Below are 25,995 nucleotides of genomic sequence, written 5' to 3' on the forward strand. Positions count from 1 at the left end.
ATTGTAGCCGTTTCTGTATTACCTTTAGCAAAACTTTGCTCGCTTGAGATATCAAATAGATTGTCCAATGATTTCCGCATTCCGTTGGGTCACCTCTCCTTGGAATGGGCATAAACATTGATCTCTTCCATTCAGTTGGCCAGACAGTTAGTTTCCTATATATTTTGGAAATGAATCGCTTTTCTGATGTGTTGTTGTCAAATATTTTTTCCCATTATGTGGGCTTCCTTTTTACTCTTTTGATCAATTTTCTCTATTTTTGTTTGTGTAAGTTTCAAAATGTTTCATGTCTCTGTACACCCTGTATTAGAGCCCTCACATTTGTCACTTTTTTTCATTGATGATCTTTGTAATTCTGGGATTCGCATTTAGGTATTTAAGCCATGCTGAGTTCATTTTTGTATAAGGCATGAGGTCTTGTTTCATTCTTTTGCATATCGCTTTCCAGTACTGCCAGCACCATCTGTTGAAGAGACTATCTCCTCCCCATGCAATATACTTAGACCCTTTGTGGAAAATCAGTTGTCTGTATGTGGATGGGTTAGTTTCTGGAATCTCAATTCTGCTCCATTGATCAACGTATTTTTCATTATTCCAGTACAAGGCTGTTTTGACCATTGTAGCCATGTAGTAAAATTTGAAATCAGGAAGTGAGAGGCTTCCCGCCTTGTTCTTCTTCTTAAGCAGTGCTTTGCTTATCCTTGTTCTCTTTCCTTTCCATAAAAAAAAAAAAAAAAAAATGTAATTGTTTTCTCCATCTCTTTGAAGAATGTGTTTGGAATCTGGATTGAGATTGCATTGTATGTGTAAATAACTTTGCACACTATTGATATTTTGACAATGTTAACTCTTTCTATCCAGGAGCATGGTACATTCTTCCATTTTTGTAGATCCTTTCTTTCTTGCTTGCTTGCTTGCTTTTTATAAATGGACAATCATGTTGTTTATTTAATAGATGATCAACTCTGTCCCCATACCTGCTTAATATTGGAATTTCTTATTTCCATTCCAGTAATAATACAATGACATAGTTAGTCAGAGTAAGCTACTTAAAGAGAACTAAGCTAACACAGCTCACTTTCTTTTAACATGCAAAATATAAATATACACATTCTAGAAAGCACTAGTTACACACTAGAAATTTAAATGGAATCTTGAAGAATGTGGGAAAATACAGAGTGCCATAATGAGCTGAGATGCTGTAAATATGTCTTAAGGGTTCCTGGTGCTTCATCTCTTGCCAGTAGCAGAATCTTGAGAAAGTACTCAGTTGACTTATGATGTGTACAGGAACCAAAGGGCAGGAAATCACTAAACACTGCTGAGAACATCCACCCCAGGAAGAATTTTGTCTTCCAGGAACTCCAGACTAACATCACCCCCAGTGCTCACATGGCTGACTTTATCCTCGATGTTCCATTTGGCACAAGTGGCAGTATTTCCACCACCTATGATAGTGATGCAGCTTCTGGAAGTAGCTTTTACCACCTCATCCATGAGGGCTTTGGTTCCCTGAGCAAATGATTCCCACTCAAATATCCCCACAGGTCAATTCCGCGCAATCTGCTTAGCCTACATGACAGTCTCTGCTTACTTCTTGCTGCTCTAAGGACCACAATCCAAGCCCATCCAGCTAGCAAATAAGACACAGACCAGAGTGCCTTGGCCAGTTTTGGCATTCTCATCAAACTTGTCAGCAATGACAAAGTCAATAGGCAAGGTAATCTTCACACCATTCTTCTCATCTTTGAACATTAAGTTTTTGACAATTTTGGCTGCCTCTTCATCAAATAGAGAAGTATCAATCTCCATGTTATTGATTAATTTAAGGAAGGTAAAAGCCATTCCACCATCAATAATCATCACATTGACTTTGTTCAGAATATTATTGATCAGTTGGATCTTATCTGCAAATTTAGCTCCGCCCAGGATGGCCAGGAAGGGTCATTCTGGGCTCTCCAAGTCTTTGAATTAATTCAAATCTTTCTTCAACAAGAAACTGCCAGTTTTCTGTGGCAGATTCACTCCCACTATGGAACTGTGGGCTTGGTGAGCAGTGCCAAATGCATCATTGACATAGACATTCCCTAGCTTGAAAGTGAAGCCTGGAAAGCTTCTATTTCAGTTGGCTTGGCTTTAACTTTATTCCCAGAAGTATCTTTTCACTTTCCTCTTCTTCTACATGAAAGCAAATGTTCTCCAGCAGGATGACAGAACCAGCAGCTGGATCAGCACAGGCTTTCTCTACTTTTGGACCCACACAGTCCTTCAAGAAAAGAACATCCTTGTCCAGCAAAGATTTGAGTTCTACAGCAACTGGCTCTAAGGAGTATTTGTTAGGCATGGGGACACCATCAGGCTAGTCAAGGTGTCTCATAAGAACAACTGACTTGGCTCCATTGTGGAAGCACAATTTGATGCTTGGGATTGCAGCCTTGATCCTCTGGTTGTTTTTTATCTGGTTGTTCTTCATAGGAACATTAAAGTCCACTCTCATAACCACTCACTTTCCTTTCACACCCAGCTTGTCCAGAGTAAGCTTGTTAGAAAGAGACATCTTGGCAATACAGCAAAGGTGAGTGGCTCAGGGAGCATAAAGTGGCAGGAAGCTGCAACAGCCTAGGAGCACTGGAGAAATGTGTCTCTTTTGGTTTCTTGTAGTAGTGTTCTGTAGTTTTTTTGTATAGGTCCTTTGATTCTCTGGATATTTATTCCTAGATATTTTATCCTTTGGGTGGCTATTGTAAATGGTATTGTTTTTCTAATGTCCTTTTCAGCACTGTTGTCATTGGTATAGAGGAATCCAACTGATTTTTGGATGCTCATCTTATACCCTGCCATTTTGCTGAATCTTCCAATGAGGTCTAGTAACTTTTTTACTGAGTCTGTAGGGTTTTCTTCATATAGGATAATATCATCTGAAAATAGAGAGAGTTTTACTTCCTCTTTGCCAATTTGGATGCCCTTGATTACCCTATCTTACCATATAGCTCTGACTAAGACTTTCAGCACAACATTGAATAGGAGCGGTGACAAAGAGCATCCTTATCTGGTTCCTGTTCACAGAGGGAAGGCTTTCAGTTTCTATCCATTGAGAGTAATGTAGGCTGTTGGTTTTGTATATATGCTCTTGATTATGTTGAGGAATTTCCCTTTAATTCCTATATTGTTGAATGCTTTTATCAGGAATGGATGATGGATTTTTTCAAATGCCTTTTCTACATCAATCAATATTACCATGTGGTTTGTTTTCTTTTTTGTTGTTTATATGGTGTATTACATTGATTGTTTTTCTAATGTTGAACCATCCTTGCATCGCTGATATGAATCCCATTTTGTCATGATGTCTTATTTTTTTGATATGCTGCTGGATCTTGTTGGCTAGGATTTTGTTAAGAATTTTTGGAACTATGTTCATGAGGACTATTGGTCTGTAAGTTTGTTTCTTAGTGATGTCCTTCCCTGGTTTTGGTATGAGCGTTACACTTGCTTCATAAAATGTATTAGGAAGTTTTCCATCCTCCTCTATATTCTGGAATAATTTGATTAGAATTGGTGACAACTCTTCCCTGAATGTCTGGTAAAACTCACCAGTGAAGCCATTTGCACCTGAACTTCTTTTGGTTGGGAGTTTTGATGGCATATGGGCTGTGCATTGAGGGCGTGATCGGGGTGAAAAGGAGAAATGCATGAAAAATGCAAAGTGAAAGAAGAAAAATCGGTCATACCTCTCCCTTCAGAAGTGCATCTCTGTGACTTCTAGCACTGGGTTGCAGCCTCTACTTGACTGTGGCCCTTCCCTCCAGCCTGAGGACTTCTGGCTGCAGGCTGCAGTGGCTAGATTGATTCAGAAATCACCGTGTTTTGCTTCCACAAACATATTTCTTCTCAATCGGTGCAGGAAACTCTTGTTCAGAACCTTAAACAAGATCCAAAGCTCCGCTGTTTTTCTGTGGACCGCTCTTTCTCTCACTGTCCAACTCTTAAATGTACATGTGGTTATTAGGTCAGGCTCACTTTAGTCCCCAAACTGATATCATTGCTCTTTAATACTATCAAGAGGTCCTATGTATCATATTTGCTCAATTCAATAAGTTGTTTGATTTCTTGACTGCTGTTTCCATGAATGTTGATGTTTGATATGAGCAAAATGAAGTCATTGACAACTTCATTGTTTTCTCCATTTATACAGATGCTTATTGGTTCAGGGGTGAGTAATTTTGTTTTCTTCAAATTGATATGGAAACCATACTGAGGTTTGCGGTGTTTGATCTTCATCAGTAAGCATTGTAAGTCTTCTTCATTTTCAACAAGCAAGTTTATATCATTTGCATATCACAAGTTGCTAATGAGTGTTCCTCCTATCCTGATGCCATATATATATATTTTCATATAATCCAACATGATTTTCTTAGCATGCAGTATAAATTAGTATGTATGGTTAAAGAACATAAACTTGGAGCACAACTTTCTTAATTTTTAACCATTCAGTGTTCCCGTGTTTTGATTGAACATAGCCTTTTGGTCTATGTGCAGGATCCTCATGAGCACAACTAATTGTTCTGGAATATGCATTTCACATAGCAGTCTATGTTGTCCACAGACTGTCAAGATCGACAAAATCAAAACATATTTCATAATCAATAAAGTACAGGTAAGCATGTTTCTGGTATTATCTGCATTCATCCATGATCCATCTGACATTTGCAATGATATCCCTCATTCCACATCCTCTTCTGATTCCAGCTTGAACCTCTGGAAGTTCTCTCTCAATGTATAACTACAGCTGTTTCTGTATTAACTTTAGTAAAACTCTACTCTCATGGAGTATCAATCATATTGTCTGATGATTTCCGCATTCCGTTTGGTCATCTCTCATTGGAATGGGTACAAATATGGATCTCTTCCAGTCGTTTGGCTAGATCGTTGTCTTCCAAATTCCTTGGCATAGATAAGTGAGTACTTCTAGTGCTACATAAGTTCATTAGAAGATTTCAATTTGTGTTCCATATATTCCTGTTGCCTTTTTCTTTGCCAGTGACTTCAATGCACCTTGGAGTTCTTCCTTCAAAATCATTGGCTCTTGATCATATGCTGCGTCTTGAAATGGTTGAACCTTTTCTTTTTGATACAGTGATTATATATTCCTTCTATCTTCTTTTGATGCATTCTACATTATTCAACATTTTGCACATACAGTACTTCAATTCTGTATGTGGAGGTTTACATCTTCCTTCAGTTCCCTCAACTTGAGAAATGCTGAGCATGTTATTTCCTTTTGATTTTCTAACTCAATTTCTTTGCAGATTTTCAATATAAATAGTTAACTGTCTTCTCGAGTTGACTTTCGGAATTTTCTGTTCAGTTCTGCGCCTCTTCTTCCATTTGCTTTCTCATCTCTACTATGGAGATCAAGTTTCAGAGTCTCTTCTTACATCCATTTTGGTCTTTCTCTTCTTTTGTGTCTTCTAAATGAAATTTTTGCTTTCTTCCTGTATGATGTTCTTGATTACATCCCAGAAGTCTTCTGGTCTTTGATTGTTAGTATCTAATGTATCAAATCTGTTCTTCAGATGATTTCTAAATCCAGGTGGAACATATTCAAGGACATATTTTGGCTCTCATGGACTTGTTTTCATTTTCTCCAGGTTAAGGTTGAGTAGCAAATGAGCAATTGTTACTCCTAGTGTGATACAGTCTGTTCCACAGTCTCCTCTTGCCTTGTTTTGGCAGATGATGTGGAGCTTTTCCACCATATCTTTCCACTGATGTAGTCAAGTTGATTTCTGTGTATTCCACGTAGTGAGGTCCATGCATATAGTCATTTTTTACATTGTTAAAACAGGTATTTGCAATGAAGAAGCTATTGGTCTTACAAAATTCTATCATGTGATCTCCCAATCGTGTTTATCCCTAAGGCCATATTTTCCAACTAAGGATCCTTCCTGTTTATTTTCAACCTTTGAATTGTAATTGCCAGTAATTATCAATCAATCTTGATTGCATGTTTGATCAATTTCAGACTGAAGAAATTGGTAGAATTCTTCAGTTTCATCATCACTTGCAGAAGTGGTTAGTGTGTAAATGTGAATTTAGTAGTATTAAATGGTCTTCCTTGCAAGAGTATGGATATTATACCATCACAGACAGAGTTATGGTTTACAACTGATCTTGATATGTTCTTTATTATTATCAGTGCATCACCATTCCTCTTCAATTTATCACTCCTGGTATAGTAAACCACACGATTATCAAATGCAAACTGATCATTACCAGTCCATTTCAACTCACTAATGCCTAGGATATTGATGTTTATGAGTTCTGTTCATTTTTTACTATTTCCACTTTTCCTAGATTCACAATGCATACATTCCATGTTCTGACTATTCATGGCTTTTTATAGTTGTTGGGACACAATTCACAATATAAATTGTGAAGATCAAATGAAGATCTTAAGTGCTTTACTTCATTCACATCATTACAGTCAACTGTACTTTGAAGATTCAGCTCTTCCCCAATCACATTTTAAGTTCCATCCAACCCAAGTTGTTTACATTCCTGCACTATATTTGATTAAATTTTGGTGCTTTTCATTATGTTTCAGTATTCAATAATCTGGTTCTGACAGTGTTCCACTGCTATTCATAAGATTTTCAGTGACTAAGTATTAAGAAATCTTCTGTTTCTCCTTTTGCCTAATCTGTGATTGTCTGGAAGTTCAGCTGAAACCTGACCACCATGGATGATTCTGCTTTTATTTAAAATATCCTGGCAGAGCCTCCAGAATCACAGCAACACACAAAAGCCATGCCTCCCATTATATATTGTCTGCCCTGTCACCCATGTCAATGCATGTCTATCCTCTAGTGCATCAATCATTTCCTCCTCCCCAAATAACCATAATAAATTATTTCTTTTATCAAGAAACTGCCCAAACTGGAAACCAGTATGCAAATTATTAAAATAAGACCTTTATATCATATCATGTACAAAAATCTACGCAACTTGGATTAAAGACCTAAATGTAAATCCCAGAATTATGAAGGTCATCAATCAAAAAATAGGAACAAATTTAAGGGCTCTAATATAGGGCACACATAGACTACCAAACATAGATAGAATTGCACTAACTAAAGAAGACAAAATAGATGATTTGGGGCATCCTAAACATTGGAAACTTATGTGCATCAAAATATTTTACCAAAAGAGTAAAAGGGAGCCCACATAAAGGGAAAAAAAATTTTTTTTGAGACAACATAGCAAACCTCTCAAATCTATAGGAAAATACAACACCTCTACAAGTGGAAGACAAATAATCCAATTAAAAAATGAGCACAGGACATGAACAGACACTTCACCAAGGAAGAGAATTGGGTAGCCGACAAACATGTGAAGAAATATCCATGATCATTAGACATAAGAGAGATGCAAACAAAAACAACAATGAGATATCATCTCACATCAGCAATAACAGAAAAGTTCAATTAAAAAAAAAAAAAAAAAAAAAAACAGAGAACAATAAATGCTGGCAAGGATGTGGAGAAACACGGATCTTCGTACATTGCTGGTGGGTATGTAAAATGGTTCAGTCACTCTGGAAAATGATATGGTGTTTACTCAAAAAGTTGGAAATAGAAATACCATATGATCTAGCAATTTTTCTACTTGGTATATATCCACAAGAAATACAAAAGATGACATGAGTAGTTACATGCATACCAATGTTTTTCTCAGCACTATTTGCAATAGCAAAAAGATGGAGACAACATAAGTGCCCATTGATGGAAGAATGCCTAAACAAGCTTTGGTAATACACACAATGGAATATCTGCTATCTTTAAGAACAACAGTGAAGCTACAAACTACAGTACAACATGGATGAACCTTGAGGACATTATGCTGAGTGAAATTAGTCAGAAAAGGAAAATAATGCATAAGACCATTATTGTAAAATTTTTAAGAAAAGATACCCAACTAAAAGAAGAAGAAGAAAAAAATTAGGTGGTTCCCAGGAGGGTGGCGAGGGCATGGTAGATCACAGGGTAGGGTATAGTCATATCATAGCTCAGGTGTTGGGGAGAGCAATAGATAAGGAAATGGAAGGGAAAGGTATTCTCTCTCACTGATCTCTGCTTTCTTCTATGACTGAAAAACCCTTTGAAGCTGTACAACTTTGGGTCTGGAAGAGAAAAATTGGAAGCTTTAGGTCTTATATGCTTATGCTGTTGTTGTTAACTACCATGGAGTCGACTCATAGTGACTCTGCACAGGGTTTCCGAGGCTACAAAATCTTTACGGGAGCAGAAAGCCTCATCTATCTCCCACGGAACATCTGGTAGTTTTGAACTGCCAACCTCGAAGTTAGCAGCCCGATTTGTAACCACTACACTACCAGAGCTCCTTATTGTATGCTTATAGAACGGAAGAAATTGGGATGTTCTTCAGTTACCCTTTATCACCCAACAGATCCTACAAAAGTGCTTTAATTTCACTTTTGCTAAATGTTGAGACACAGCTGCGTTTGTACGTAGACCTTTTCTCAAAAGATCCCACTTAATTAACTCTTTAATACTTTCATATTTTCCTAGTATATTTTTGTGTCATCAAGCTCACCCAGTTTTATAATTTACTCCTTTTGTTTTTATTCAGAACTCTTGTTTATTTGTTTTACTTTCTTCTGTTTCCTGATTGCACTGGCAATACGTTGTTGTTGTTGTTAAGTGCCATTGAATCAGTTCCACCAATAGCGACTCTGTATAGGGTTTCCAAGGAGATGCTGGTGAGCTTGAACTACCAATCTTGCAGTTCAAACAGCTTTGCAGTCTGGCGCATTAACCGACAGCACCACACCAAGACTCTGCACTGGAAAAATAGCAGTAGAAAGAATAGCAGAAATTTTGTCTTATTCTTAGAGTTTAGGGAAAGTTCATATCACTTCACTCTTTAAGATTTCGTGTGTTTATATTTTCATTGCATTATTTTCAGATTAGAGGTCTTGGTGTGGCCCTCTAGGATAGGTACTAGACAAATAACTGCATGGTTGGTTGTTCAAGTCCACCAGGTGCTCCTCAGAAACACTATACAAGGTCTGTATGATTCAGATGAACTCGATGGCATTAAAAAAATTTAAAAAAAGCAACATTCAAATTAGGGGCAAACATTTTTAATCAGAGCTATGCAAGTTAAAAACAATACAATGGATTAATGTTAATTTTTCTGTCTGACTACATTAAAACCTATATTTTTCTTCATCATTTGACTTTTAATCTGTTATTGTCTCTGTGTATAAGATGTGTCTCTTGCAGACAGCATATTGAAGGATCTTGTTTTCTTATCCATTCAGCACCCTCCATCTCTTAACTGGTGTATTTAATCCATTTACATTCAGTGGAATTATTGGTAGGTATGGATTAATTGCTGCCATTATGTTTGTTTGTTTTTCTTTGGTGCTGTTGTTTTCTTTGTTCTGCATGTCTTCCTGTGCTGAGTTCATGGTTTTTGTGTTCTTTCTTGTCAGTTTCCTCATAGTTTTAATGTTTCCATGTTCTTGAATTTTCATTTTCTTGGTATATTGTGAAGTGTTCATTTTCTTTGAGATTATCTTATATTCCATTAACTTTTCCCTACATTTAGTGTAGTCTATTTTATCCTGCAATCTACCTGACCTTCTCACCATCTGGATCTCTTTTCCTATGTGCTTACCTTCTTTCACGTTGTAATTGTTTTGATCATAGATTGACCTCCCAGATTCTCTGAGTTTGTTCTTACAGCTTTGCTCTGTGCTCAACTTCTCCATCTGTCAATTGAGTTCTGGGAGGTGTTGCCACATATGTCAATCTCTGGCTGTTTTCTGTTCTTGTTGGCTCTCAGTTCACAGAACTCCGTTTAGGATGTTTTGTAGTGCAGAGTTGCCTTTGGCAAAATCCCTTAGCTTCTGTTTGTCCTGGAATGTTTTGATTACACTGTTGTATTTGATTGATAGCTTTTCTGGATAAAGGATTCTTGGTTGGCAGTTTTTTTTTCTTTCAGGGCTTTATATATGTTTCCCTGTTACCTTCTTGCCTGCATGGTTTCTGCTGAGAGATCTGACTTGCTTGCCTTTGTATATAATGCTACTCTTTTTCTTAGCTGCTTTCAGGATTGCCTCCTTATCTTTGATTTTGGAGAGCTTGATTATTATGTGTGTTCGTGATTATCTTTAGGGATCTATTCTTCCTGGGGTTTGTTGAACTTCAGTTTTGTTTTTTTTGTTTTTTTCTTTGTATTTTATCATTTATTTAGATGTTTAAGCTCTAGCAACTAGGTTTTTACAAGCTGGTGAACACTGACAAATTATTTCTCCCACAGAACTGTAACCACACATTCCCAGAAAGTATAAATATATGATTGAACTAACAGTAATACACATTACCATTTTATCAATTACATAATAAAACAAATTACCAAATATCCAAATATTAAGCTACACAGCTCAAAAGGCATATAAAAATTAGAGTCTGTTCAATTCATTAACAGAAACCCACTTTTTATTTATTTATTTATTTTGCAAGAAATTGGAAAGGGGGAAAAATCACACTTCAAACAAAGTTGGTAAATGAATTCCAACTGATGAGGGAAAAAAAAAACCCCACAAAGATATAAAAATTGTATGATTAAGAATAGTTTTAGCTATAATAACAAAGCATCTCTAGCTCTTAAAAAAAATATACACTAAATTAAAGAACCTATTCTACATGTTCTGCACAAAGCAATGGCAACATTTTCCTACAAAATTTAATAGTCCACTCCAGTTCTTTTGAGGTCCTCCCTGTTAAGTTGCACGCCAAAGTGCAAACATTAAATTAACTGTAAGACTTTTTGTTTTTTTGGTCTGGATACATTAAAGACATGTGCTTCTGTACAATGTAGGGCTTTTAAAAAATGAAATTTATAGAAAGACATTAAATAATCATTGTTAAAACTTGGTGGAAATAAAAATGAAAATAAATGATTGAGCAAATCTAAATATGGGAGATGTAAACACAATCTTAGCAGGTAAACAACCATATAGGTTCTAACTTCAAAGTTTGAAATGACTGAAGGAATTAACCATATAAAGGTTGAGTGTTAATAGTTCCTGGGATTTTTTAGTTCTGTATGATACTAAAAGTATACATGTATTGTGTGAGATATTTTGGCACCTATTCACACTAAATTTATTATATATTGAAAAAATTCTGGCATGGCAATAGATTTAAAGTCTTTTAAGAATGCTGCATAAACCAAAAGAGACCTACAGAAGTGGAAGAACATACCATGTTCCTGGATAGGAAGACTTAGCATAGCGAAAATGTCAATACTACCCAGAGCAACTTAAACATACAATGCAATCCCAATCCAGACTCCAACAACATTCTTCAAAGAGATAGAAAGGACAATTACTAATTTTATATGTAAAGGAATGAGACCCAGGGTAAACAAAGCACTGCTTAAAAGGAAGAACAAGTTGGAGGACTCTCGCTCTCCGATTTCAAACTTTACTACATGGCTATGGTGGTCAAAACAGCCTGGTACTAGTAAAATGAAAGAGACATTGATCAATGGAACACAATCGAGAATCCAGATTTTAACCCAACCACTTACAGCCAAATGATCTTCGACAAAGTACCTAGGCACATTGCATGGGGAACATACAGTCTCTTTAATAAATGGTGCTGGCAGAACTGGAAAGTGATACGTAAAAGACTGAAACAAGACCTTTGCATCACGCCCTATACAAAAATAAACTCAACATGGATTAAAGATCTAAATGTGAACCCCAAAATTATGAAGATCATCAATGAAAAAATAGGGACAAATGTGAGGGCACTACTTCAGGGTATATACAGACTGCCACAGATTTAGAAAAGTCCACAAACAAAAATAGACAAAATAGACGAGTAGGACATACTAAAAATTAAAAACTTGTGTGCATCAAAAGATTTCACCAAGACAGTAAAAAGGGAACCCACAGACTGGGAAAAAAAATATTTTGCAACGGCATATCGGATAAGAGTCTCATTTCTAAAATATATAGGAAAATGCTACACATCTATAAAAGTAAGACAAATAACCCAATTAAGAAATGGGCACAGGGTATGAACAGACACTTCACCAGGGAGGAGATCCGGGCAGCCAACAAACTTATGAAGAAATGTTCACGATCACTAGCCATTAGAGAGATGCAAATCAAAACAACAATGAGATATCATCTCACACCAACAATAACAGCAAAGATGAAAAAAGTTGAGGACACTAAATGCTGGTGGAGACTGGGACACTCCTGCATTGCTGGTGGGACTGCAAAATGGTCCAACCTCTCTGGAAAGCAATATGTTGCTTCCTCAGAAGTTTGAAAATAGAAATACCATATGATCCAGAAATTCCTCCACTTGGTATTTACCCACAAGAAAAACGAGCCACAGCATGGGAAGATATATGGACACCAATGTTCATAGCTGTACTATTTACAATAGCAAAAAGATGGAGTCAGCCAAAGTGGCCATCAACTGAAGAATGGATAAACAAGATGTGGTACGTACACACAATGGAGCATTATGCTACCTTGAAAAATAACAAGGAAACTGCATGCCACTACCTAACATGGATGAATCTTGAGGAAATTATGTTGAGTGAAAATAGTCACTCACAAACGTAGAAATACTGCATAGGATCACTACTGTAAAAGACTAAGGGAAAGAACCCATACTAATCCACTAAAGTGAACTCTTAACTGGTTTCTGGGATGTAAGTGTAGGGTTAGGGGCGGGAGGGGAAGGTGGAACACAAGGCAGGAAATAGACACAGGATAGTTTGGGTGTTGGGGAGGGGGCAATATACAAGTTGGGAGAAAAGAATGGAAGAATAAAGCATATGGGAGAACAATTAGACAGGTATGAATGGGCTAAATGGGACAGAGGTAAAAAAAAATGATGTAGGCACAGCCTTAGAACAACAGGCCTCTGGGATACAGAGATTGAGACATGGTTGTAATGGAGAAAAGGGGGGAATAATGTTAAGATGCTTGGCTGTCTTTTGAACCTTGGTTTTCCATGCATTATATTATACAATAGACACTGGAGGGGGAGAGAAAGGAATAGCCAGAAATATCACCATAGTTAGCTTGTAAGTCTGTCTTCTGCCTATAACTGATTGGAATAACTAAAATGGGGCTACAATGTGTCCATTGAAGGATGTTTCCTGAGGAGCCTCTGCATTACATAAGACTATAGGTGGAAGCCTGAACCACAACCAGCTCTTCAAAGATGGAAAATTTTCCACTTGAAAGGATGAGCAGACCAGCCTGGAGCAGCTAGAAAACCAGAAGATACTTCTTGAAAGAAAGACTTACAGGAAAAATACAAAACAATAAGGGCAGTCCAACTTTTACTACAACAGCGTGCAAGTCAGTTGCCCAGGAGACATCAAGGCAGGTGGTAAGGTCCTCTCAGTGCAAATCCTCTTCCAAGACTAAGACACAATGGGAACACACTCTCTGATTGGTGACCACACACATTACCCATAAGGGGAAGTGAGGGAAGAACATCAATGAAGCGGCGAGCTAAGTCCTTCATCATTCAGCAGACTCCTGTGAACCCAGATGGAGACCTGGTCTGCCAGCAGTGTGGCAAGACCTGGGGACTCATGGGCTCAGAGTCAATGACACAGCCACAGAGGACTAGAGTGGAGAGTGAAGCATCCAGCTGATAAGAAGAGGGCAGACAGACGCAAGAACACCAACACTTGCAGATGATACCCACTTGACCTAGCTTCAATGACTGGATGATCAAAGCTCAACCCAAAGAAGAAAAAAGCATCATCTGATACAATTTGATAAACTTGTCCTACACCTATAAATGCAGTAGCTCAAAAGAGGAAACAAATCCCTGCTGCAAGAATTATTCCCACCCCCTCCACACAAAGAGTAGACAGGGATGGGCAACTTGGACATTGACTACCCAAAATGGGGGGAGGGAGACAAAGGCAAGAAGTGACTGGCTTACAAGCTTTCAAGAGGGAACCTAAATCCAGAAGGCATGGAACGAAGGTAGAGTCTCCATTGAATCGTATGCAGCATGTCCAGGAAGGGCTGATGAAATGAAATGCAGACGAGTGTCTTGTGATACAAGTGAATAATTGTTATCAGGACTGATTGTGAGGGTTGGATATGTAAAGGTGGACATATTCTAGCAAGGAGGGGAGTGATTAACATTTCAGTCTAGGAGCAGACGGCCCTGGGAACATCAAGGGAGAAGAGCGGAGAGTGGGACCCTACCCTAAGAAGCAGTGAGGCCTGAGATGGAGGCAGAGAAGATGACATGGAGTGATGGAGTGGCTGGGGACTTGAGATACAGAGAGGGAAATGGGCTGTGTGCTGAGGACCATGGGGGCAGGCTTGCAGGATATACCCTTTGGTTGGGTGATGATGCATGGACGGGATGGTAACTATGGCAATGAAACAATGTATAATAGAATGAATGTAAAACTAATGTTCTCCCATATAAACTATCACAATTCACAATAAAACATATATATATATTGCATGATTTCAGGAAAGGTCAGTTGGTACAAATGATAATGACATTCTGAATGCTAAAGAGTAAGAAACCTTTGCTAAAAGTCCAGAGAGGCTGAATGCAATTCTGTCAAACCTGGAAAAACTGCTTTCAATATTCTTATGGAAGCTTTATTCACCAAGCTAACATGTTGGTAAATATGCATGAAAAACTAGGTCCTGTCCCAAGTTCCACTTCCAAAGTAATACCATAAGGCACCCATTTGTATTGAATGCAACAGTTGTTTCTATGACCATTGTAGTCTTTGAAGCGCTAACGCATTTTAGGATGATACTTCTCCAAATATAAAAGTAGCTTGCTATTAAAATCTCCATGTCACTTTTGCCTTATGAACTGTACAGCAGCTTCATTTTTCATTCCACTTTCAATTAATGCTAGGACAACAAGCACTGGAGCTCTCCCAAGCCCTGCAACACAATGAACAGCAATACAACAACCAGGTTCTTCACAAAACTAAAATTTTACAAGAATTAACCAGTCATCAACAATCTGGTTGGATGGTAGTGCACCATCATCAAAAGGCCAATCAAGAACATGGATTTCTTCTTTTTCTACAAGAGCAGTGTCAAGTTGCTTCACATATTCCTACTATTGTGGTAACTCCATACTTCTTAAGTTCCTTTACAAATTTATTTAAGGTCGCATTGGTTGGAATTTGTGTAATAAGAAATCCCATGTTCTTGTATGTGACTTCCACAGGAGCTGGGTGGTTCATTCGAGCCATGTTGATTTTGTTTTAAAAATTCAATACAGTTATGAAATAATTTTTTTAAACTTGAATACAGAAATTATGTAATGAAACTGAAGTCTACTTCAAAATACCCCACTTGCAATTCTCAGTGCTTTCAGTATGGTGTTGAGAGTAATGGAAAATGAAATGAACCTCTTAACAAGAAGCATCCATTCTTCAATCAAGTAATACTGAGGAAATAGAAAGGAAGTGCACTGAGGTTTACCCCATTCATGCCAGAACTCTTTAAAATTGCTCCAGGGATTTCAATTCAACACTTCTGTGTCCAGGTTCACTGCTCTTATGGGGCTTCTTGTTGGAGTAGTAATGAATTTCTACAGTTCAGTTGTTTGCATAGAGGTCGTGCTGTGTCAAGCAGTAATATCCACTGCCCTTCAGAAACTCCATAAATATGTGACCAATAAACCACAGAACTGCCCTCTGCCACAGTATCCTGCCTTTATAAGGGTTAATAAGTTGATTTGGTGGTTTTGATGAGCAAGGAAATCAGGAGTAAACACAGTTTGTATCTTCACCCTCAGCTCTCCAGATGGATCTCATTGAGCTTCTTGAATGCTTATCTTTTCACTTTTCAGGATGTTAGAGAAATTTTCTTCCAGCAGTTCTTCAACTACCTCCACTCTTGACTTGTGTGATTTTTCCTTTTTGGAATGCCGATAATTCTTGTTATTTCTCTTCATGTTGTCCAGCATGGATCTTAAGCCTTCTTCAGATTTTTTTATCCTTTTTTTTTTCCTGCTTGCTCTTCTATCTTAGTAGTATTGAGAGATTTGTCTTCCAGTTCACTATTTCTGCCTTCCATATCTTCTATTCTACTCCTTTGCCCTTTCAGTGTACTGTCTATTTCTGATATTCTATTATTAATCATTTGGACCTCTTTCTATAGGTTTTGAATTGTTTCCAATGATGTATCTATTTTATTTGATTGTTCCTGTAGTGCTTTCCTGGTTTCTTCCTCATTTTTCTCAACTCCATTGTAAAGTGTTTTGATACATTTTATAATCATTTTTCTGAATTCCTTCTCAGGCATTTCCAGGGCTTGTCCTTCTTCCAGAATGGAGTCCTGGTCTATCTCTAGGTCATTTGTCTCATGCATTTAATCTTGTTTCTGGACATGTGCTTCTGGGGTCATCTGTTTTTGTTTCTTGGACATGTTCAGTTATTAGCTGTGGTGTTAATACTTAATTGAATGTGTGCTTTGGTGTTTTTTAATGTTTTATGATTGCCTCCAGGCACATGTGATCGGGAGGTGGGTTTCCCTTTTCACTCTTTTTATTGTTTAACTTAGAGTAATTTTGCAGGTGTTGTCTGCCTCCCTAGTGTATGGAAATTGGTATTGGTTTTTACCTGGGTTGTGGGGTCTTATAAGGCGTGATTGTAGCCTGAGTATATATCTGCATTTGCTGTCTCTTTTTGGGTAATATAAGGGAGAGAAAGAGACCTCTAAAGGTAAAACGGTGAGGCAAAAACAAAACAGCAACAGCAAAAAAAACAAACAAAAAAAACAAACAAAAAAAACAAAAACAAAAAAACCCAGATTGGATACTGTAGTCCATAAAAGTGGAAAATGGAGAGGAAAGATAGAGAGAGAGAAATCTGTAGCCCAATATGAGTATGACTTTAATTCCCTCTTTCAGCTTTTTGCCTTCAACATTGACTGATAATTTTAAAGATGCCATTGTTGGTTGTTTATGCTGTACCTTAGGATTTAATTTTCAACCTCTTTTGTTTTTAATCTCTCTCCCTTTCCACACTCCCTGTTCTGGCCTTTTCCCTATTAATAAGGCACTCTGGTAGCTTAGTGATTACAAGTCAGGCTGGTAACCTCAAGGTCAGCAATTTGAAACGACCAGTTGCTGCATGGGAGAAAGACAAGGCCCTCTGCTCCTGCAAAGATTTATAGTCTTGGAAACCATATGCAGGGTCACTATGAGTTGGTACTGATTTCACGACACACCACCACCAAACAGTTCAGGTCCAGATGTTGCTGTTTTGTACTGCTGCTTTTAAGCGGTGACCACTGACTGTCCCTTTAATTGAAGTCCTGGTGTGGTGCTGTGGGTTAATGCATCAGACTGCAAAGCATTTGAACTGCAAGGTTGGTGGTTCAAGCTCACCAGCTGCTCCTTTGAAATCCTGTACAGGGTCGCTATGGGTGGGAGTAGACTCAACTGCATTTAACAACAACAACAATAACATGTCTTTAAATGCTGAGAGGATCTGTGCACATGCATAATAGAAGAACCTTGCAGTGGTGGGGCAGGCAGTGTCCACTAGCTCAGGCTCCCCCTCTAGTTTCCAGAATGGAGGTGCCCAGATAGTGAGAGACCAATTAAAAGATTAAAAAAAAAAAAAAAATCAAAACAAAGAATAGTGTCCACCTTTGCTCTGAGGTTCCTGCAGGTGTTAGTCTGTGGTGGATCTGTTTGCTCCAAGATTTCTTGCTTCGCTACAAGTTCCACTAGCTATAAGCCTTCAAACATTTGAATATCTCTACCTATGTGGTTCAGAGTTTTGGAGCACTCCCTTGAAACCACTTCACCTGGTATTCTGTGATGGAGATCTTCATTGCACCTCTACCCTATCTGCCATCAAGCCCCACCTTTCTCTGGTGCTATTCTTAATCTTTCTATACTGAAGGCTTTGACTTTCATCAGTAAGTATTTTGAGTCTTCTTTGGTTCCTGCAGACAATGTTGTATCATCTGCATGCCACAGTTTGTTCATGAGATTTCCTCCATTCCAGGTGCCATTTTCTTCTTCATACAATCCATCTTCTCATGATACATGATTATTATATACATTTAACATGTATGGTTAAATGAAACAGCCCTAGTGCATACTTTTCCTGAGCTTAAAGCATTCAATTCCCTTTATTATGTTTCAACAACTACGTCTTAGTTTATGTGTAAGTCTTCATGAGCACAATTAAGTGCTCTCATATACTCATTCTTTGCAATGGTACTTATAGTTTGTTTTGATCCATACAGCCTTTGTGTAATCAATAAAGCACAAATAGGCATGTTTATGGTATTCACTTTCAGAAAAGATCCATTTGAAGTAAGCAATGCCTTCTTGAACTACCCTTTAAAGTTTTTTGTTCAACTCTTTTACTTCCTCATCTCTTCCATTAATTTTGTTTCCCCAAATTCACAATAAAAAGTGTTTTGTTTTATTTTTCTTTTTCAAGTCCATTAAATGTAACATGCACCATAAATTGATAATCTATAGGTATGCTAAAAACTTTAACATAATCTTGGTTGTTCAGTTCACATTCAAGAAAGAATAGCAACACTGTCTCCTCTCTCTCAGATTCAAGTATATTCATGAAGTAACTGCTACAAGACACTGAACGTGAATAGAAAGATGCACACGGCAAAAACACTGTGTCATGTGGAATGACCTGGTCCTCAGTTATTTTATTCTTCTAAATTATATCTTGCCTTAGCCTTGGAGAAAGTCCAAACACAGACCGATAGAAAACCAGAAGAGCTTTATGTAAATTCATCGCCATTTTGTAGTTTTAAATGTGTTAAATGAAAATGATAATTACATTTACACTTATAATTTTTGTTCTTGTCTAAAGATTAAATAAGATTATGGGTAGTAAGAGTTTGTTGTTCTTATGTGCCGTGGAGTTGGTTCTGACTCACAGCGACCCTATACATGGTTTCTGAGGCTGTAAATCTTTACAGGAGTGGAAAATTTCATCTTTCTTCCACAGAACAGCTGGTAGTTTCAGACTGTTGACTTTGTGGTTCACAGCCCAATTTGTAACCACTATGCTACAAAAGCACACAATAAATATCCATAAGAAATCACATTTTCCTGAATGCTGTCATTGCCACAACTTAACTCCCCCAAGCAAATGTTTTCTCTCATTCCATCCAAAGCCAGACTTTGATATACAGTGGGAGGACACACAAATGGGTCTTTTCTTGTGATGATGAAGACCTGTAAAGTTTTCCGATACCTACATTTCTGGGAGAGGAACACAGTCCAGGATTTTCAACAGGTCCCATTTGGCATTCAGTGATCTGGACAGAAAACAAAGGAGACACCAGATGTGGCACTGTAGGATAAACCCTGGACTGCTAACCAAAGCTAAGAGGTTCAAATCCATAATCCACTGCTTATAAACCCTGTACAGAGTCACAGTGAATCAGAATTGACTCAATAGCACTTAACAACAGCATGATCAATGATTATTCAAAGGAATCCCCTTTTTTCCCCCATAAAAGACAATGACTACTGGTGAATGGAAGGGGGGAAAGGCAGCAATGAAGAAATGGACTGAGTTCAACCATGCTCCATAGACTCCTGTGTCTGGAGATGAGAGAGAGAAGAGGAAGGGCTGGTTGGTCCAAAGTGTGGTGAGACCTGAGGACACCTGAGTCCACAGACAAGGACATAGCCACAGAGGGCTATAGCTAAGAGTGAAACATCCAGCTGATATGAAGTGAGGGGAGATGCACAAGAACACCCAAACTTACAGATATTACCTATTTAACCTAGCCTCAATGGCTTGATAATTAGAACTCAACTAGAGGAAGATAAAACAACAAAAACAACAATTTTTGATAAATGATGGTAAATTGCTACAATTTAATTAACTTGATCTATATTCATGGAGATAGAAACTCTATATACTAACAGAGAGGGAAGGTGTCTTCACATCAAATATCAATGTTATTCCCTCTGTATATAGGGTAGATAGGGATGCACAACTTAGAAATTGTTGTTGTTGTTATGTGCCATGGAGTCGGTTCCAGCTCATAGTGACCCTGTACAGGGTTTCCAGGGTTGTAAATCTTTACAGGAGCAGAAAGCCTCATCTTTCTCCCACGGAACTGCTGGTAGTTTTGAACTGCTGACCCTGAAGTTAGCAGCTCAATTTGTAACCACGGAGCTCTGGTAGCATAGTGGTTATGAATCGGGCTGCTAACCTCAAGGTCGGCAGTTCGAAACTACCAGCGGTTCCATGGGAGAAAGATGAGGCTTTCTGCTCCTGTAAAGATTTACAGCCTCAGAAACCCTGGGCAGGGTCACTATGAGTCGGAACCGACTCCATGGTACTTAACAACAACAACAATAAGAAGCTATCATTGGCTCCTTAAAATGAGGGGGTGATATAGGCACAGAGTTACTGACTTACAAGATTTCAAGAGGGAGTTTAGTTTAAGTGTGTGTGTGTGAGAGAGAGAGAGACACAGAGAGAGAGAGAGAAAAAAAAAAATAGAGTCCCCACTGAATAGGTTTCTTCTCTTCTAGATGGGTCTTCTAAAAATAGATGGGGATAAGATTCTTATGATTCAATAATGAGTGATTATTATCATGACTAATTGCGACTGTCACAATCATAAAGGTAGAAGTTTTGTAACAAAAATGGGGAAGTAGTTAATCTTACAGTACAGAAACAAAGGACTCTAGGACCATCAAGGGAGAAGAATGCAAGTGCAATGTGAGACCTTATTCAGAGAAGCAACGACAACAGAGATGGAGATAGAGATGGGACCTGGAGAGAAGGAGCAGCTAAGGACTCTAGATTCATGGAAAGAAAGGGACTGAAAGCTGGCAGTCAAGAGACAGACTTTCAGAAATTGCCCATTGGTGGTATAAATTATTATATATGATTGAGTGTTAAAAAAAAATAAAAAGAGCTAAAGTGAAAAGAGAGAAATACTGATAACTGATGGTTTGTGGAGGGGATTATAGTTATTGTAATGAAAAAAGGTGTACGGTTTGTTGACTATAACACTGATGACTGCCCTGTAAACTTTCACTCAACTCTCAATAAAGACTTAAATAAAAATCCAGTACTAGACTTCTTCACTGTATGCACTACATAGGAATGAAGTAAAATTCACAAGGTATTGAACTCAGGAGTAGGGTGAGTCCAGGTTGTTCTTTCAACCAGAGATGTTTTCCATGAATTACAGCCCTGGGTGACCTCTACTTTAGTGATAGCACTGTGCTGACCCACAGCTGAGTGTCTACAGTGAGTACATACTGGAGAGAGTGAGTTGAATAAGTGTCTGGAATAGCTGGTCCACATCTACAACCATGTGAAAATCATCACAGCCATTTGCCCACTGTCAACCTAAGTAGTACCAACAAAAAGAGCACCAATCTCCACTTAGAAATGATCATCATGAGAACTGAGAACTCATCAGTAAATTACTGTGAGAGATCAAAATAGAGAAGACAGTATAAAACCAGGCAATTGTTGGACACGACATATGCAAGCACTGAGAAGCTGTGGCCCTGTGACAAGATGGATGAAAATCCAATCCCGAGGCCCCTACTCATGATTGCGAGCCATGGACCATGAGGGCCAAGGAAGTGACCCCCTGAAGTCCCGGGTTCATAGGTTTTTGCAAACTCACTGGTGGGCTACCTCTGTATAATTTTCTTTGGTCTTGTTGTTCATTCTATGCTTCTAACTCCAATAATTGTAGCTTCTGAGAAAATGGTTTCTTATATGCCTCTCTTAATGTCTCCACTGTGTTGGCAGTGCGTAGAGTCCTGGGAACAAATCTTTTTGAGGAACAAGCAATAGCCAACTGGGATGCATGTCAAGACTGCATCTTGATATTAACCTGAAGCATGAGCCTTTGATGTCCATATACAACAATGGGACCAAAACCCCTCTAAAGCCGAGATAGTAAAAAGTCTCCTCAGAGGACTCAGAAAGGCCAAGAACAGGTATATTTTTTACTCAAGGTTTGTAAACAAAGTAGATTGGTAAATTCTGGGAGTATTTATTAGAGGACAATAGTGGCAGCCCCCTCAAACTCCCTCTGGGGTTTAACCCAGATGCTCTCCTTCCTCCTGGAAGTATATAGAAATGCGATGTTGCATTTAGATGTAGAACCTGGAAAGAAGAAAAGGAATGTGGAAGCGAGACCTCACCTTCTTAGAAAGGTTGAGAATCATCTCTCATCTTCTCTGGAATTGTAAGAGTAAAGAAGAAAGAATTATTAGTTGATAAATGAAGCCAGGTATTTGAGATCATGTTCACAAACAAAAACATGAGCTTTTGTTTGCAAAGTATACAAAGACAGCTTGATTCCCTTCCAAAACCTTACTTTAAGCCTTCTATGACCTTTTAAATCTTTTTCACCTTTACCCATGAGAGATTAAGTGCTAAAAGCACGTTAACTATCCTTGAGACAATTGTGATGCATATTTTAAAATTTGTTCCTATGAATTATTATGTCTTGTTTTGAATTATTAATCACATTTCAGTTCTGTATCCTATCTTATCTGAAAAATCCCTCCCTGAAAAAGGAAAATAAAAGACTGAGGTAGAGTGAGTGCTGCATGCAATGCAAGGCAATGCAATGTTTACAGACCAGCCTGCCTTTCAGCTTGCATCAAATTTGTGTGTCTGTCTTCTTTGTGTCTGCTTTGTCTTTCTCTTTCTCCGCCAGATTTCCCTACTTCGTGAAACCACTCTTCTGTCAAGACAGGACCCCGTCAGGCAATGAGTGAACCTGCAAAGGGTTGCCTGGCCTTCAGGTGGCACAAAGACCATACAGAAAATATGGAGTAGAAGTAGGAAGTTTGGTCATGGTTTCTTGCAGGCTAGGGGGTTTCCTCTTAGGAATAAGCATGAAACATACTTTTTAAAACTAATTTTTAGGATACAAACTGTTCTACTGGTGGTCCCCACAACTACTCCATCAAAAGTGAAAGACAAAAGAACACCTAAGACAATAATCATAATAATAATAATGTTTAAATTATCATGCCAACTTTAGATGACAAAAAGGGGAGTGACTGTCCAAAAGCTACAATCTATTATCCAAAGTATGTGGAAAGTATCTATTTAATGGGTGGTCTGGGGAGCTTGAAATTAAATGGAAATTTCGCATCTAACCATAAAAATACCAGTGTACCATCAAATATTTTTATTACTTGTGAGCTTGAAATATATTCTTGACAGACTCTATTGCTTTTCTCCATATACCAGAGCCTTTATTTTCCCAAACAATGATTCTGAAATCTGTTTTAGTAAAATGTGGGATTATAATAACTGACTTAATGTATGTCAATTTTTTACAGGCCATATCTCAGTCTCAATGAGGTATATTGACACAGTGGCTCAAGAGTAAGGATGTGAGGTTTGCACAGGACCAATAGTGTTTTAAACTCATTTACATAGATTCACTGTGAGTTGGAACTGACTTGATGGCAGCTACAACAACAACACAATTTCAATCTAACACCTCAACTTAAATGCAGTAGGATCATATCCAAAGGTAAAACTTGATTTCTTATGTCTAACCCTTATTTATTTCTGGCTTCAGACAGAATTAGAAATGACACAGAGAGAAATATGGTTGTTCTGCTTCACTGTTTCTTAGAGTGAGGGGTACCACACACCCAGAGTTTAAGGATGTGGTAGAGGATCCAAGTTCCCAAGTAGGACTTGAAGAACCAAAACCCCATGATTTGCATCTTTAACATTCCTTGCTTGTTTGGCTGTTTTGTCTTTTAAATCATTTAAAAATAAATATGTTCTTCAGGTGGGTCACAGACCTAAGCCTTAAATATTCTACATAATGAATATGTAAATAATATGAAGTCTATTATGTCATATAAGGATATATATGTGTTCCCAGAGTACCAAACAAAACCACACCACTCTCTATTAAAAGTTCTGGGAAAATAGCTCTCTAACTATGGATTGGACTTGGAGAATCCTCTTATTGGTTGCAACAGCTACAGGTAAAATGGTTTCCAATCTCAGGGATGGGGAAAGCATTTTGGGTGCTCAAGGCGAATTTCATCCATCCCAATCTGCTCTCAGCAGGTGGCATTTCCCAGGTCCAGCTGGTGCAGTCTGAACTGAAGAAACTTGGGTCATCAGTGAAGGTCTCCTACAAGGTTCCTGGATACACCTTCACTAGCAATGGTATACAATGGGTGCGGCAGATGCCTGGACATGGGTTTGAGTGGATAGGGTATATTAATCCAAGCAGTGGTGGAACAAGCTACGCACAGAATTTCCAGAGCAGAGTCACCATGACCATAGAAATATCCACAAGCACAGCCTACATGGATCTAAGCATTCTGAGCTCTGAGGACACTGCCATGTATTACTGTGTGAGAGACACAGTTTGATAACCATATCCTGAGTGTGTCAGAAACTCTGAATGAAAAGCCAGATTCTAAAGTCTCTAAAGATGATGGGGACAATTATGCTTCAGGCTTTCTTTTTTTATTGTGATTATTGCTATTTGGTATCATTGAGTCATTTCTAACACATAGCTATCCTGTACACAACAGAACAAAACATTACTTGGGCCTGAACCATCCTCACAATTGTTGTTACATTTGAAACTATTGTTGCTGTCACTGTGTTAATTCTTCTTGGTGGGAGCCTGATCCTCCACTTTATCAAGTATGATGTCCCTCCTGGCAACATGTCTGAACTATGAAAGACAAAGTCTTGCCATCTGTTTCTTAGGTGTATTTCTTTCAAGACATCTTTGTTTGTTCTTCTGAAAATCCATACTCTTCTACAATATTATAATTCAAATGAATCAATTAATCTTTTGACTTCCTTATTCATTGTCCAACTTTAACATACATATAATTGTATTAAAAATATCATGGCTTGATTAACATGCACATTAGTCCTCAAACTGATATATTTGCTCTTGAACTCTTTAAAGAGGTCTATGTATCAGATTTGCACAACGAAATATGTCATTTGATTTTTTGACTGTTGTTTCCTTGAGTGCTGATTGTGGAGCCAAGCAATTTGAAATCTTTGATGACTTCAATGTTTTCTCCATTTATCAAGATGCTGTTTGTTATTCCTAGCATGGTACTGTAGGATAAACATTGGACAACAAGATTGGTTTGAACTGCAAGTTTCATGTCTCAAACTCACCAGCTGCTCATTAGAAACCATAAACTGAGTGGCTATGAGTTGGAATCGACTCAATGGCACTTAATGTTGTTGTTGCTTGGTGCCATCGAGTTTGTAACATCTCATAATGACCCTATGTACAACAGAATGAAATACTGTCCCATCCTGGGCCACCTTTACAAATGTTACTTCCAAGGAGAACTCTTCCTATACTTTGGTCAACAAAGATCTGTGTGTTATTTTGGCAGTCAATGAAAACTCTCAATATTCTCCTCCAATATCATTAAACAAATGCATCAATTATTCTAAGGTCTTCCTTATTCTCTGTCTAACTTTCAAATGTATATGTAGTTATTTGAAAATATCATGATTTGGGTCCGGCACACTTTAGTCCTCAAAATTGCATCTTTGCTCTTCTATACATTAAAGAGGTCTTGTGCAGCAGATTTGACTCATTCAGTACATGTTTGATTTCTTGACTTCTGCTTCCATGAATGTTGATGGTTGATCCAAGCAAAATGACGCCTTTGGCTACTTAAATATTTTCTCCATTTATATGGCTATTTACTGGTTCAGTGGTGAGGATTTTTTTTTCTTCTTCACATTGATTTGGAACCCATAGTGAAGTCTGTGGTCTTTGATTTTCATCAGGCAAGCATTGTAAGTCCTCTTGACTTTCAGCAAGCAAGTTTATGTATATCACACACTGCTAATGAGACTTTGTCCAATTCTGATGCCGCATTTTTCTTCATATGTTCCAGTATCACA

At 38.0% G+C, this 25,995-nt stretch overlaps 2 pseudogenes and 1 gene segment (V, D, J or C); 1 reads left to right on the forward strand and 2 right to left on the reverse strand.

Moving 5' to 3' along the window:
- Nucleotides 1-1,311: 1,311 nt before the first annotated feature.
- LOC102834386 lies at nt 1,312-2,557 on the reverse strand (annotated as a pseudogene).
- A 12,151-nt stretch (nt 2,558-14,708) lies between these two features.
- Nucleotides 14,709-15,318, reverse strand: LOC102818964 (annotated as a pseudogene).
- Nucleotides 15,319-24,031: 8,713 nt separating this feature from the next.
- LOC102819335 lies at nt 24,032-24,473 on the forward strand. The segment is given in 2 exon segments: nt 24,032-24,077; nt 24,163-24,473. Coding segments are annotated over 2 exon segments (357 nt in total).
- The last annotated feature ends 1,522 nt before the right edge of the window (nt 24,474-25,995 follow it).

Source organism: Chrysochloris asiatica, unplaced genomic scaffold, assembly GCF_000296735.1.
Source record: "Chrysochloris asiatica unplaced genomic scaffold, ChrAsi1.0 scaffold00260, whole genome shotgun sequence".
NCBI classification, from domain to species: domain Eukaryota; kingdom Metazoa; phylum Chordata; class Mammalia; order Afrosoricida; family Chrysochloridae; genus Chrysochloris; species Chrysochloris asiatica.